Raw genomic sequence first — 15159 nt, 5'->3', positions numbered from 1 at the left:
GAAATTAATCTCTCAAGGAAATTTTGGATTCTGGCAGAAATCGGGCATAGGTTCCCCTCTAAAAGTGGGTTGCGCCAATTTATATAATTGAAATAATAAGTAAGAATCATTCTCAAATCGATTTTTCATCGGTTTGGATTTTTATTGATTTTCGAATTTTTTCGAAATCGTATTCCCATGGAAAATTTTCTGATTTTTGTCGAAATTCGGGCATAAATTCCCTTGAACAGTGGGCTGCTCCGTTGTATCCATTATTAAGTGGATTGAAATCAGTTTGAATCGATTTGTATCGATTTTTGAATTTTCGAAGTTTTTCGAAAATAATTTTCAGTGGGGATTTTATGATTCTTAGAATTTTGGGCAGCAATTCGCCTAGTAAAATCGATAATTTACTGTTCTGGGTATTCTCTTTTTAAGAATGCTCAGAATTTTTGGCATTTTTCAGCTCAAGTACATCAGAATAGTAAATTTCTAGCCATTTTTGGCTTTTAGTGGGCTGCTCCCTGGCTTTTCGGAAGTTTTTCCGGCCACGCGTTCACCTGGGAGGCATTTCTACGCCGATCGGTCCGATTTGCGGTACCAATGGGAATTTTTCAGCAAAAATGTCCGATTTTGGTCATTTTTTGCGATTTTTCGTATAAATTTTTGAATTTGAAACTTACGATGGTTCAGTTGATATTTTTAAGTAGAAGGGTGGGTTGCCACTCCGATTTGTAGATGTTTTCGCTGGAATTCGCGAATTTTCGCCATTTAGTGGCGATTTTTGCCGATTTTCGGCATCTCGTGGGCTATTATAAATTCACAACACTGTGCCGCATGGCTTTAAAGGCGCATCCCATTTATTAGAAATTTCGCGGAATGGTCTCGTAGTTGAAAAAGATCAAATACCCTATTTTCGAGCTTTGCAGGTCTAAAAATAAATGCAAATAATGTTTTTCGCTTCGAGACCATTTTGAACAAATTAGAGGCGCCAAAAGCCATGCGGCGTAGTGTCGTGAATTTATAATACTTGTAGACTTTTTTGCCTCCTCGGTGTGTGACAACTGGAATTGTGTAGAATGCGCCTGTTTGGCGACTTTATTTTCAGAAAATCCGTCGATTGGTGGGCTGCCGCTTCGAATTGTCGATTTTTTCGTGTAGAGTACGCATTTTATGCGATTTTCGTCGAATTTGGAGTATTTTTCAACTCAAACCTACCTTTTCCTGTATGGGATGCAACTTTCCATTCGATTTTCATCGAATTGTGTGGGGAAAAGGGAGAAAATCGATAAAACACGTGAATTTTTCGGAAAAATTTCGGAAATTTTTTAGAGTGAGCAAGAGTGCGTGCGGAGTGTATGGCATACACCTCGCGCACAATACGCTCATTTTTGAGCGTCGGCGCACACTTATCGTGGTGAGTACTGTACACAACCGAGTGCGCATTGTACGCAATCGGTGTCTGCGTACATTGACTCGCGCATTGTCGACCGTATACCTCCGAAAAAGAATTTGAATTAAATTCAAATAATTTCGATGTTTTTACATCGATTTTCGGGTAAACTGGACCGAATTTTTTCGAAAAAATGACAACCGAAGGCCGAAAGAGCCTGGGAACACCTGATTTCAGATTTTTTCAGGATTTTTTGTAGAGTTCGACCGGATTTGGTACTGATTTCGTCGCGAGGACAATTTATATCGATTTTTCGAATTTTCTCGATGGATTGTGGCAGTTTCTGGCGAAAATAGTAGAATTTCAGCGGGAATCAAAACTTTTCGTGTGTATTAAGTTATTTCATCACGATTTGAAGCTGTTTTATGTAGAATTATCGATATTTATGGGAGATTTATCGATTTTTTGTGGATTTTCTCGCCGATGATGCAATTTTCGCAAATAATTTGTAGAATATCGCCTCTGCGGGCTGCCAGATGTTGTCGATCGAGTATATTTTCGTGGAAATCGTAGAATTTCGTCGTTTTTCGTCGAGTTCGCGGTCGTGGAGTGCTCAGACGCCAGGGAGGCTAGCGGGTTCGACTTGGGTTCGAATTGTAACTTGTAGAGGGGAGAACTCGAAGTTCTACTACCTTAAACAGACCGTCCGTCGATGCACCATGTTGACAATGCCTGTAGGTCCAGTCGAAGACCAGGACACAGTCATAACCCAGGGAGACCCCCTGTATGCGCCGTATGAGACCCGGTTCCGCAGAACCTTCGGATAAGCTATGCAGACGACAAAACAGTACACATTTTCTCAATGACCCGTTTATTAAGAGAAAGATAGGGACAAGAGAAAGGGAAAAATCCGTTGACAGGAGTTGTGGAGCAAAATGCGTAGGAGTAAAACCTCGCTCCCAAGTGGGATGCGAGGAAACCTTTCGGTTCTCCTTCCTGTCAGGTAAAACCTGTTACGTAGAGTTTTCGTAGAGTTTTGTAGAGGTTTTGTAGATGGTTTATAGGGGAAAAACGAGGGGAAGGAGAACAGATAAAAGGGGATAAAATAAGGGAAAGAATGGGGGAAAAACCCGTCACCAACGGACCGCAACGTGGCATAAAAAGTAGTAAAAAAGTGCGGTGGCGAGGCGAGTCGGCAGGCGGCGGGCGTTGGCCTAAAAAGGCTGGGCGCCGCCTGCACATCTAACTCCCGCGACGAACGGGATACTGTAGACAAAAGCGCGCGCCGTTTAAATAATGAGGCGCGGCAATAAATTAGTAGAATTAGGTAGAGTTGATCGTTTTGAGTAGAACAAAAAGGGAATATAAAGTAGAGGAACAGAGATAAATGACTAGAAGAGTTGGAACTATAATTTCGGGGGATTTTGCGGGGAAAATCGGTGTGACCCGGAATTATGGGGCCGTTAAGTTGGCAGTTTGAATTCTAGAGGTGTCAAACTGACAACATGAGCTGTTTGGGTTTCAGAAACTGAACGATTGAATCCTGTTTCCCAGTTAATAATAGGCAAATCCTTTAAAAAATCCCTTTAAAAAATCCTGTCTATTTTAGAAATCCTAATTTCTCACCATTTTACCCGATAGAGCTGCGCAACACCTACGCAATCGGGAACTGTCGAGAGTGACAACCTGGGAACGTATTCCTCTAACTTTTTATAATTATATTCAATTTTTACATTATTAGGTGAGGTCTACGGTAATGAGCTCTCAGTTCTGAACATTTCATTATTGATAAGCGAAAATGTCGAAAAAAAGGCACACCATAGATTTGAAAGGTCGTAGATCAAAAAGAAAGCTAAAGACGCGAAGATTCGGATTCTTTTCAACAGGATCACTACAATGAGAGCCACGGTATCATATACTTAGCAGGATTCCAAATTTTGTGTAAAGTACGTATGCCAATGTTTGTAGTTCACAACTTTTTTTGTGTTGTGAAAACGGATTCTGACATTCTGTGTTTTGAGTTCAAGTTGAAGAAATTTCAAATTTCAAACGATAATGTTCAAAACAGCTGCTCCAAAAAAGGTCATCTGAATCTCCTAACCGGGTGGCTGCATCCCCTGCTTATCCTTTCAATCATATCACGTATCTCCTCACTGGATTAACAAACCGTTCAACTCCCCAAACAAACCCTCCCTCCTTCCCTTATTGTATTTCCAAATGAGGCACATGCTGCATGACGAAAAACAATACAGTAATTATAAGAAGATTAGCTAGGTCTCACCTGCTGCCCTTCTCGAAGAAAGTGTCCGAATGTTTTCTTTTGATTAGTACTAAATGGCAGTAATCCTCTTCTCTCCCCATTTCCTAATACCTTTCTCTTGCCATTTATGGAATAGCGAAAAAATGAATAAATCTCGAGGAGAGATGGAGGCAAAAGAAGAATTGTGTGCAAAAAAGTGAAGAGGAGAAGTCGAAACATGACGGATTTATGGGTTTTGAAAAGGAGAAGAAAAAAGAGAAAAGGAGAGGTTTTCTCGTTTTCAATCCCAACTCGATTAGTGAGATGAGAAGGGGGCGGGATGAAAAAGAAGTAGTACGATTTACAGGGATCACGGAGACGAAAAATATATAGATGAGGGGGATTATATTGGGGAAGAGATGAGGCTCAGAGCTCCTCAAGATTGACTGTTCATATTTAGGAGAGATCCCTTTCTAAGCAAATGGAGACGGTTTAAAGCTATAAGTACCAGGTTTCTTTCTACTCATAATGGGGATTTTACAGATCTAGTCCATGGTAGTAGAGACTTGTCCTTACGAGTTACAGAACAAAGCATGTGAAACTACAGTACACCCCAGTTTTTAATTTTAATTAATGTAGCTCTTAGAATCAACTAAAAGATGTGGAAGAGTACTCGAGAATAACCTTGTTTTGCAGATCACTTTAAAGCAATTCAAATCGTAGCGCTAAGATCTTTTTGAATAAAAGTTATCAGAGCTTCAAGTTTAGAGGTACAACTCTGACTCCCAGAATTCATGTCCTCGCTGATAGAATAAGACGGTCCGAAATAGGGTAGTAACCATTCCGACGACTGAAATTACGGTCAAATTGGGAAGCTCCGAATTCCAAAAAGGTGCTAATTACTTCCTACACAACAAAAGAAGAAAATTGAAATACAAAGCATAAAAAAAGAAAAAAGGTTTCGACGAAATCCACCTCTCCTTTCAATCCGTCATTTTCGTCACAATTCCAAGGACACTCATTCCACCAAAAAACGCGCGAAAAGTTCTCTCTAAAAAAGAAAACAAAAGAAAATGTTGCATGAAAAAGGGTAAATCCCGGAAGAAGACGAGATGAAAACAAGCGATAAAAAAGAGACTTCGAGTGACGAGGACCCAAAAATATGGGGTTTTTTGATGGTGGATAATGATTGTGGATGAAGAAGACTGCTCGCGGGACGTCTTTTCACAACAAACGAATATGTACTACAACTCCAAAAATCTCAGAAAACTTGAAAAATTCCAAAAGAAGGAAATGTTGCACTACAACTACTTCACTCAGTCTATTATGTCGAGCCGAGAAAGAGAAAAGTGGGCGGAGTTTCCCTTTTGAACAATGCTTCAAAAAGGGCAAACGTGTGTCCCTCCTCTCTGCTCTCCCATTAAAATGGACCCCTTATAGAGATGAAGAGGGGACACCAAAGTGCACAACTATACCGTCATGGGTGAGAATGTGTGAAGAGAGTGTCTCCACATTACTTTTTCGAAGAAAGTTTTGAAGGTTGAGAGTGACCACAGGTTAGAAGAAGAAGAATGGAGAAGTTCGAAAACAATAGAATCTGAGAATAGTTGAAAAGAAACCGAAAAAGTTTGACCACTGAGCGGATCGAACGCCCAACCTTTCGATCTGGAGTCGAACGATACGCCAAGCAGTCACGAAAACCAATAGTCTCGTATTGCTACCAAGAAACCGTTTTCAAATAGAAAAACTCGACGAATTGTTGCGTTTCCACCTCACCTGTGCACATTTGTCACAAATCTCTGCCGCCTCTTCGTCTTCTGCACTCTCTTCTCATTATGAAAGCGAAGGCTCATGAATTAGAAATCAGTGGGGTTACGTGAAAAGGTTGTAAGGGTGGTCTGTCAGAGAGAGAAAGAGAAGGGAGCTCATTTGCACCTACTTGTGCATAATTATAGAGGTAGAGAAGGAAAGAAAAGGTTTGAAAAGGACAATTTTATTTACGAATTCAAATATAATGATAACAATTATGTCAAATGCAATGGAACCCTGTAATCAGTACTTTTGTTCAATCTGGTCCATAAACCACGGGCGGTTTTGATCTCTCTTGTTAAAATATGAATTGCTGGAAATAAGGTAATGTACCGTAACGGCAGTCCAATCATATGGCCATTTGTCGTCGTGGAATGTGCCAGCATTGATCATCGGTTCGATGGTGAACGAGTTGCCGGCCTTCATGACTCCAGTCGCGTTATTCTCTGCAAAAATATGAAATATGGAAAAGGGAAAGAGAATTCAATTCACTCACTTGCATAATGTGGAAAAGTCGATGAATTCCGTGTCCACAGTATCCTTTGACCACTGAGAATCCGTTGGCATTCGCGTGTTTCTGGATGACGTTGCCGATTTCTCGGAATTTCACGCCAGGTTTCACTAGAAGAGAAGATTATTTTATTTCGGAAGAATAGGATTATAAGGGAACGAACCGATAGCGATTGCCTGTTGAAGACATTCCCCGTTTCTCGAGATTGAGGACACTGGATTCTGGATTTAGAATTGAAATAAATAAATAAGAATTCAGAATTCAAAAGACGTAATTTGAAATTCAAGAGAGGAACATGTTAAAAATAGTTTTATTTTGAATAAATTAACTATTTAGATAAGCAAATCGAATTAAATTCAGAACAGAAAAGCCGGAAGTCATATGTCACGTTCAAAAAATCCTGTGCTTCCTATGTTCTGAATAAGAAATAAAACCAATCATAAAAATTGACGTGACCTGGCCGACTCAATTCATTCGATCTTATCGGTAAAAACAAACTTCAATCAGTTTGAATTTTATATTTGGCCAGCGATGACGTCTCTCCTCCATCGTCTCTTGTCTGGTTAGTTTCTCTTCCAAAAACTTTGGCGTCGGAAAATTGAGTTTTACAGATTTCTTGAATGCCGTCTCGCTCTGTCCCTCTCCGCGCCACCTTCCGATTCATCATCGACGAGCAGCAGAGGATTGAGATGGGTGTAAGAATAGAACCGTATCTAGCTCAGCGCGGAGATCAGGGACTTGTCTTTTTCCGTCTGCAAACGAACCGTAACTATATCTAGTAAAAAGGAACTTGACCTTTGTACCACGCGTAATTTATTAAACCAGAACGTGAGTTGTTTTCTAACCGCGTGTTTCTCACTTTCTCGTTCATTTCTAACTACACTGCTCGTCACGGAATGTGAGTTTACACAAAAAAAACACCTAGCAGCTTGCTCTAGCCTAGCCTTTTGGCGCAATACCTTGGAAGCAGCAATACTTTTTGTTTTTGTTGGAATAGGCCCAAACTGTGAAGGTTAGCTTGTCAGTCTATAAACCAGCAAACCGTTAGATGGAGACCAATAGATTCGCATAGGATTGCAGGTGATTGACTTTGTTGTCAATGAACCAGTAATCCATTTTATGCAGGGTAAGTACCCATAGGTTTTAGTAAACCACAATATGGAGGCCAATAGATACCCATAGGCTTGCAGGGAATAGTCTATTCAGACTATAAGCCAGCAAGCCACAAAATGGAGACTAATATATATATAGTTACCCATAGGATTGCAGGGACTAGACTTCACAAAAGAACCTTCCTAGTTGGGGTTAATTCCAACGAAAACAAATAAAACAGCGAAATAGAAAACCTTTTAGTTCGTAATCAGTTTATAAACCAGCAAACCGTTAGATGGAGATCAATAGATTCGCATAGGATTGCAGGGGATTGACTTTGTTGTCAATGAACCAGCAAACCACAATATGCAGGGTAAGTTCCCATAGGATTGCATGGAATAGACAATTTAGTCTATAAACCAGCAAACCGCTATATGGAGACCAACAGATAGTTACCCATAGGATTGCAGGGACTAGTTTAGATACCAGCATTCCATATTATGGAGGGTAAGTACCCATAGGTTTGCAGGGAATAGACTGTTCACAAGGGGTCATCCAAATCGGGGTTCATTAAAAAAACAAATAGTACAGCGAAAAAAAGAATCCTTGTGTTCCTAACCATCCCTTCTCAAAATCTGATCAATTCTGATGTCGATGTTTCAGAGATTTCAGAGACAATAAATTTTTGCCGGAGAGTAGTCAAACTTTCACAAAGCCTGATGGCATAGCTGGGGTTTCCAAAGTTTCAAGAATATTGGTTCATATTTAGCTGTTTTATGACTATCTGGGGGCGCGCGGGACAGGGACGCGGGGCGTCACAACTCGTCCCATTAGGGCAGATTGGTCTGCAAACTTGAAACCGTACACATCGGATCCATTGTAATACAGCTAAAAAAATAAAACCTATGAAAACTACCGTAAGTACCGGAAATATCTCGTACCAGTCGGTTCACGTCGCCTGACGGCGACTAAACCTCCTTTTCAACAACACCTTTCTGGGTGTTACAGTGGAACATAATAAATCCAATGGTTCCAAAAATCTATTCCCCGCAAGCATTTGCCGACCGTCTCTCCCGCTATTTCACCTTTCGATTCCCACATCAGTGTTTCTGACTCAGATGGACGTCATTTTTATAATTAAAAAAACGAAAAAGACGGGCATCATTCAGAGAAAATTTCTGTTTTTTTTTTGGTCCAACTTCGAAGAAAATCGGTCCAGTAAGGAGGGCGGTAGGCATTTCAAAAACTTACAAAAATGTGAGAAATGAATTCGTTTGTAGAATAAGAGAGGTCTCTATCTATTTTTCCCGTGATTTCATATTTCCCTATTTCGGAAATGAAAGCCAACGAAAGGCTTGAAAATCATGTTTTTTCACATAGTGACCTAGTTTAGAACTCTTCTAACTAAAAAAATAAACGGACATCATCCGGGGAAAATTTCAGTACAGAGGGCGCTAGAGTCGGCGACAGACAGACAGACAAACGGATCTGCTGAATATTATTAGTAAAGATCATTTGACCTTTGTCTCACGCGTAATTTGTTAAACCAGATCATCGGTCATGAGTTGTTTTTTCATCGCGTGTTTCTCACTTTTTCGTTCATTTCTAACTATGCTCTTCACGGAATGTGAGTTTGCACAAAGAAAAATCTAGTAGCTTGCTCTCGCCTAGCCCTTTGGCGCAATACCTTGGAAGTAGAGATAATGTTTGTTATTGCTGGAATTGGCCCCTACTTGGAAGGTTGACTTGTCAGTCTATAAACTAGCAAACCACAATATGGAGACCAATAGATACCCATTGGCTCGCAAGGAATAGTCTATTCAGACAAGCAAGCCACAAAATGGAGACTAATTCATAGTTACCCATAGGATTGCAGGGACTAGTTTAGATACCAGCAATCCATATTATGGAGGGTAAGTACCCATAGGTTTGCAGGGAATAGACTTCACAAAGGAACCTTCCAAGTCGGCGTAATTTCCAACAAAAATGTAGTAATGTAAATAAAAATTATGACTTCTGATCAGAAATTGTAGTATTTTTCAATATTTTTTTCTTATTGCATCGAAAAAGAACTAAATTCGGCTCAATAAATTATGTTCATTTATGTATACAAAACATAAAATACAAATAAAATTTCAACAAATTGTTCACAATCTGAATATAGATACCGTACATAACTTACTGTAATTTCCTCTTACAAATATATGTCATGTATCATCATGTGAGAATGAATATGTGCGTTGTTCGATGTTTCTTACATTTTAACCAATTTGAACCAATTCAAGGATCCTAACTAAAACAGCTGAAACTGTCCAACTTGTTCTTGATTTTTACATTCGGAATTCAGTGTCATTGGGATACAGGACTCTGGATACAAAGTGTTTAAAATTAAATAAGAGTATAGAATTAAAAAGAAAAAATTCAAAATTCAAGAGAGAAACATGATAAAAAAGTCGGTTTATTTAGAATAAAACTATTGAGATGAGCAAATCAAATTGAATTTAGAACAGGAAACAAATATTTTCTAGTTTAATTTCAATCTTGCAGACAAACACACAAATGATGAGAGTAACTTATTGTTTTTCCATAGTTATCGTCTGCTTTTATTCCCACACAATCATAGTAAAAGTTTTAAAATCGCCACGTCCTTCTTCTATTCTGAATGTTCCCAATCTTTCATTACAGTTTCGAATGTCTGTTCCGCCTCTCATTTGAAGTGGGCAATGCATGTGATCGCTGAAACAAGAAGATTTGAGTTTCATTATCTTTCAGTTGGACAAGACTGATAACCTAACTTGCTTTAGTGAAATTTCACTGTTAAAGAAAGTAACTCACTTCTCGTAGGTTCTCACCACAGATGCATCTCTCCCTTCAACAGACAAACCATCAGTTAACGCCTCTCGATTTACTTGTTTCGTTCCAACTGAGAAACATTTCATCCTGCTGTTTGATCCATTCACCCATTCTTTTAAAAACCGATTCAACTCAAAATCTGTGAATTCCGAACAACCAAGATAGAAGTGTACGCAATTAGAAGCAAGTATACTGTCTAAGGTAACCCATTTCAGTGGAGGAAGATATCCTTCGATAGCGACGAAGTTCATGTTGAACTTGAATTCATCCGGTCTGACTTCGTACTTTTGTAGCAATGATAAATCCAATGAGTTTGTGATCTCAAGCTCACTAAAAACTAAAGAAAGATCCTCACTACTGATATTGGAACCCTCCAAAGACAGTTCGGGTATTGACAATTGGCGATTCTTTAGCCATTCTACAACAGCTGGAAAGGACCCGGGGCTTAAAGTCAAGAAATTCAATGTCACAGTTTAGAGTATTACAAATATAGTCTGTCCATACTTGAGCCCAAGTAACATTCACTAATTCGTATTTCTCGAAATACTTTTCAAGTGTTATGGCGGAGTCAAGATATTGGAAGGTCCTATTCAAATACGGTTCCACCAAATCATAGTGTTCTTCATCCGTGGATATCTCTACTCGTGGGACTTTCAAAAAGCGAACCCATAGTTCGAATGAATCACGTCGAACTGCAGATTTGACAACAAGACGACACCGGTTTGAAAGCAACGAAAAGTCAATTCTGGAATATGCAAACATTAGTAAAATACACATTATTTGTTATCTTTTTCGACTTCATATGACTTACAATTCAACGGGAGTTAAGTTTAGCATTATTTTGTATAGAATAATTATGGGTAAATGCAATATTCTCATAGGTCGACAATCACGAACAGGTTTCATGATAAAGTTTTTAGTAATAACAATAGGTAGCAATACTCAAATCTTTTCAAAAAGTCGATTACTCATGAATGGAGTAGAAGTCAGAGCGCGTTGTGGACGCGTTGCGTACAGATATCGGTATCTGTATCGTTTATCTGATCTATTTCCTCGTGCCGGACCACTCATGTCTAGTCGGCCGAAGTAAACTGAATGTCTGACCTATTGGGGGGCAATTATGTTTCCTCGAGCATAGGAAAGTTGCTTCGGATCTTCTCCTTCGGAAAAAGCGGACATTTTCAGATTTTCAGTATAACTTCAGATACAAAACCAAACATGACTTCACCAACTACGGAATCACCAAGAAGTGTCTCGATCTCAAAGAACGTTCTATTCTCATGGAGGCAATATTTCAGGAATAATACGAGGAAGTATTTTTTTTCAAAATTTTTAAAATCCTACGATTGGTTGGAAAATTTATCTTAAAATTTTGCTTTCTTTTAAAATTTATGACTGAAAAGTCGGTTTTTGAGAATATTTCCAATTGATGGCGTCGTAAGTTTACGATAGTGTTTTTTTGTGAAACGGGAGATTTTTTGTCATTGTGCACAGGTCTCAAGGAAAAATCCACCTCTTACAGGTAGTTCCTCTTCAGTTTCTCTGTGTCCACCCTGTCCTACATATTCATCAAAAAGCGTTTGGACCGTATGCATTGTCCCCAACCAGAACAGAAGCTGACCTCTCCAGAACAAACAATGATCTCACAGCAAACATACTCTCATTAGAGTTTTATTTGATCTTGGTTGACCTACATGGCTTTTTGCTGCTACTGGAGTTACCACCTTGCCTTTTTTCCAATCAATACGCTAATTTTAACTTTGTATTTCCAGAAAAAAATGTTAGAAACATTCAAAAAAGGTCTACATGGAATGGTAAAATGGATGGGAGAAAGTATCAAAAGGTATTTCGTTTTTGAAAATGTTAGCCTTTTTTTAATTTTTTTTTTAAATCGAGTTCCAGAATTGTTCATCCGAGTGATAATAGTGATCGGAAGATGCTGGAAGGAGACATTCTATTGATAGAAGAAGGAAATCTGAAAGTGGACAAATACGGAACAAACCCGAAACCCGAGCTAACTGATGAAGAAAAATTAGGTCTATTGGCTGCTCAATGCGTTTCGAATTATTTTGAGAAAGCTGGTGAATTGAGAAGATGTTCGAATAAGAAAGAAACTCAAATAAATGGAAGGTTAGTTAGTTGAAACTTAATGGAACTCTGTTTAATTTAATTTTTTAAAGAATTGATATAAAACCACTCACGGATGGCTCTTCACCGGAAGCTACTCTACTCGAGCAAAGATCGGAATTCTTGAAAAATGAGAATACTTTTGAAATTGAGCCTACGATAATACAGGTTGTGCAATTAATGGACAAGGATAAAGAATTATTTATGGAGTTATTCGAACAAGAGATGCAACGAGTTGATAAAGAAATTCTGGAGGAAAAGGAGAGAAAAGAGATATTGTATTACAGTAAGATATTGGAAGAACTAGAGAAAGCTCACAAAATTTCAGTAAGTTCCTTAAAAAATTATGTTTATATAATAACAAAAAAACCATTTTCAGAGATCATTCCCAAAATATGTTATTATGTCTCAACTCATCTACATTTTTTCAATTGGATTTTCAATATACTCTACATATTGGAATAACTGGAATGAAATAATGTCATGCGTAGTTATTTGCATGGTTTTCACGGCTTGTTCTATGCCAAACATACACATTGAACATAACACATGTTTTATAGACATGAAATACTATCTAGAAAAGCTACAGTGAGTTTTGCCCGCCGGTTATAACATATGTACAAACCATAATTATTTCCAGACCACTACTCAGAAAAACAGAGTTTTCAGTTCAAAACCTGATCACATTTGCAGATTTCAGAGCAAGAATTTTTGCAGTTGTCAACAAGCCCTGTGGATTTGTAAGTTCAGCTTCCCATAGTTTCTTCAATCAGGTTTTTTCAGAGTTACGTCAATGTATACATTCTAATTTATTATGTTATAGCCGCAGTCACACTGATCAAGAATTTATTGATGTTTCCTAAGATTGGTGTTTCACTGGCGGTTCAACTTTATATTGATCTTCATATAATTTTTTATCCCTTGATCAATGTTTTATTTATTAAAAGAGCACTTCCCAGAATTGATGACAGCAATTCGTTTATGAAACGTTACAAGAACAAATTTTTCAGTAATTCTTCTCCAACTTTCACTACAACTATCTGTTAAATTCTTATCTTCCAAGTTTTAATAAAAGATTCTTTCAATCAAATTTTGTAAGATCCAACCTATATATGCCTTAAACAATTCAGAAACTCGATGTTTTATCGGCAATTTTTCCCGGGTAATGCAAAAATTCAATTGTTCGGGTTTCTTTTATTTCCAAAAAATACACAATTTCACCGGGTGGAAAAGAAGAAAATCAGAATTATTCGTTAGGATCACTCACTAAAAACAGGAGGACTAGACTGTTTTTATCTGGAAACAAAGAAAAAACAAATATTTATAGAGAATTATCAGCACGCAGTGCCTGGAAATGCAAAAACTCAACGTTTCGGGTTTTACTGTAAGGAGCTCATTTTCGCCTGATAGAGGTAGAGAAGGAAAGAAAATGTTTGAAAAGGACAAGCAATCTTTATTTACGAATTCAAATATAATGATAACAATTATGTCTAATGCAATGGCGCCCTCAGTACTTTTGTGCAATTTGGTCCATAAACCACGGGCGGTTTTGATCTCTCTTCGTCAGAATCTCGCACCCAGTGTCAGTAACCAAAAGGGTTTGTTCGAATTGGGCAGAGCGTCGTCCGTCTCTCTGAAAGGAATGTTAAAATATGAATTGCTGGAAATAAGGTAATGTACCGTAACGGCAGTCCAATCATCTGGCCATTTGTCGTCGTGGAATGTGCCAGCATTGATCATCGGTTCGATGGTGAACGAGTTGCCGGCCTTCATGACGCCAGTCGCGTTATTCTCTGAAAATATGAAATATGGAAAAGGAAAAAAGTAGACAATTCACTCACTTGCATAATGTGGAACATTCGGAGCCGTGTGGAAAAGTCGATGAATTCCGTGTCCACAGTATCCTTTGACTACCGAGAATCCGTTGGCATTCGCGTGTTTCTGGATGACGTTGCCGATTTCTCGGAATTTCACGCCAGGTTTCACTAGAAGAGTAGATTATTTTATTTCGGATGAATAGGATTATAAGGGAACAAACCGATAGCGATTGCCTGTTGAAGACATTCCCATGTCGTTTGAACAAGCTTCCGGGATTCTTCATCAACTTTGTCTCCAACGAGGAATGTTTCGTTGAGATCTCCATGGAATCCACGGTGATAGACAGTCACATCCACTGAAAATGAGGGATCATTGATAAGGAATTTCATCTCGAACCAAGCAACTAACCATTACAAAGATCTCCATTTTCCAATACTCTCATATCCGGAATTCCGTGACAAATGACTTCATTGACAGAAGTACAACAACTCTTCGGGAACTTATAGTATCCCAGGGGACTCGGATAACAGTCTCTTTCGATTGCAGCCTCATGAACAACTCGATCCAATTCGTCAGTAGTCACACCTGGTTCACATGCTCGTCCAGCCTCGTTCAGGCACTCTCTTCCGAGTTTACAAGCTACTTTCAAGCCTTCTTTCTCCTCATCAGTTAGAACTTTAATAATTCTTTCACTCTTCGATTGGCGTTCTTCGAGTGATACTCCTTGTGGATGTAGAGCATAATCTGGACGAGGAATATGATCAGGAACTGTTCGACGATCAGTGACACGTGCTGGGCGGAGTGCACCGGTGAACTAAAATAATGGAATACGTTTTCGTCCTGTTTGTCGTGATGTCCAACTTACCGAATAACAAGGCCACGGATTATAAGCTCCAGAAACATCGGTGTGCGAGATTTTGTGAATCGGCCAGAACGCTTTGAAGCATGTCTGGAATTTCTCGATTCGTTTACAACTTTTGTAGGTTTTCAATGTACCTGATCACAAAAATACGCGTCGGGAAGAGACATTTTAATGCATGTCGGACACCGAAGCTTCGCCGGCTTCTGACATCCAATGCATTTTTTCCCTTCCAAGCTTTCCATCTGAATGTCTCAAAAACTTGGGAAAGAAGTTTAGAAATAAGCCAAAAAAGATAAGACTGTAAAAGTCCAGCTAGATAACAAAAAAGAACAAAATATCACGAAAATTAGAAAATATAATCATAAAAATGCCAAAATATTTATCACATCTCTTTTAAACCATAATGCTTTTGGTGTTAATTGGATTCTTTTTTCCATGGTAATGATAATAATAAACAACGATTATAAGACGTAAAA

General features: G+C 38.6%; 3 protein-coding genes across 3 annotated transcripts; 1 reads left to right on the top strand and 2 right to left on the bottom strand.

Moving 5' to 3' along the window:
- Positions 1-9626: 9626 nt before the first annotated feature.
- Positions 9627-10713, bottom strand: GCK72_015025 (uncharacterized protein; the record flags this gene model as incomplete). The annotated part of the gene is made up of 4 exons (XM_053730581.1): positions 9627-9759; positions 9859-10303; positions 10362-10621; positions 10688-10713. The coding sequence occupies 4 exons, from the start codon at positions 10711-10713 to the stop codon at positions 9627-9629; spliced, it is 864 nt and encodes a 287-aa protein (XP_053585353.1).
- Positions 10714-11654: 941 nt separating this feature from the next.
- Positions 11655-12747, top strand: GCK72_015024 (uncharacterized protein; the record flags this gene model as incomplete). Its single annotated transcript, XM_053730580.1, has 4 exons — positions 11655-11719; positions 11779-12006; positions 12057-12330; positions 12697-12747. 4 exons carry the CDS (start codon positions 11655-11657, stop codon positions 12745-12747), a joined length of 618 nt encoding a protein of 205 aa, XP_053585352.1.
- Positions 12748-13510: 763 nt separating this feature from the next.
- On the bottom strand, positions 13511-14925 carry GCK72_015023 (uncharacterized protein; the record flags this gene model as incomplete). Its single annotated transcript, XM_003108616.2, has 7 exons — positions 13511-13636; positions 13684-13796; positions 13845-13988; positions 14042-14176; positions 14230-14635; positions 14687-14770; positions 14818-14925. The coding sequence occupies 7 exons, from the start codon at positions 14923-14925 to the stop codon at positions 13511-13513; spliced, it is 1116 nt and encodes a 371-aa protein (XP_003108664.1).
- Positions 14926-15159: the final 234 nt, after the last annotated feature.

This window comes from Caenorhabditis remanei, chromosome IV (assembly GCF_010183535.1).
Source record: "Caenorhabditis remanei strain PX506 chromosome IV, whole genome shotgun sequence".
Lineage (NCBI taxonomy): Eukaryota > Metazoa > Nematoda > Chromadorea > Rhabditida > Rhabditidae > Caenorhabditis > Caenorhabditis remanei.
The sequence above is the reverse complement of the archived record's forward strand: the minus strand, read 5'-3'. Positions and strand labels throughout refer to the sequence as shown.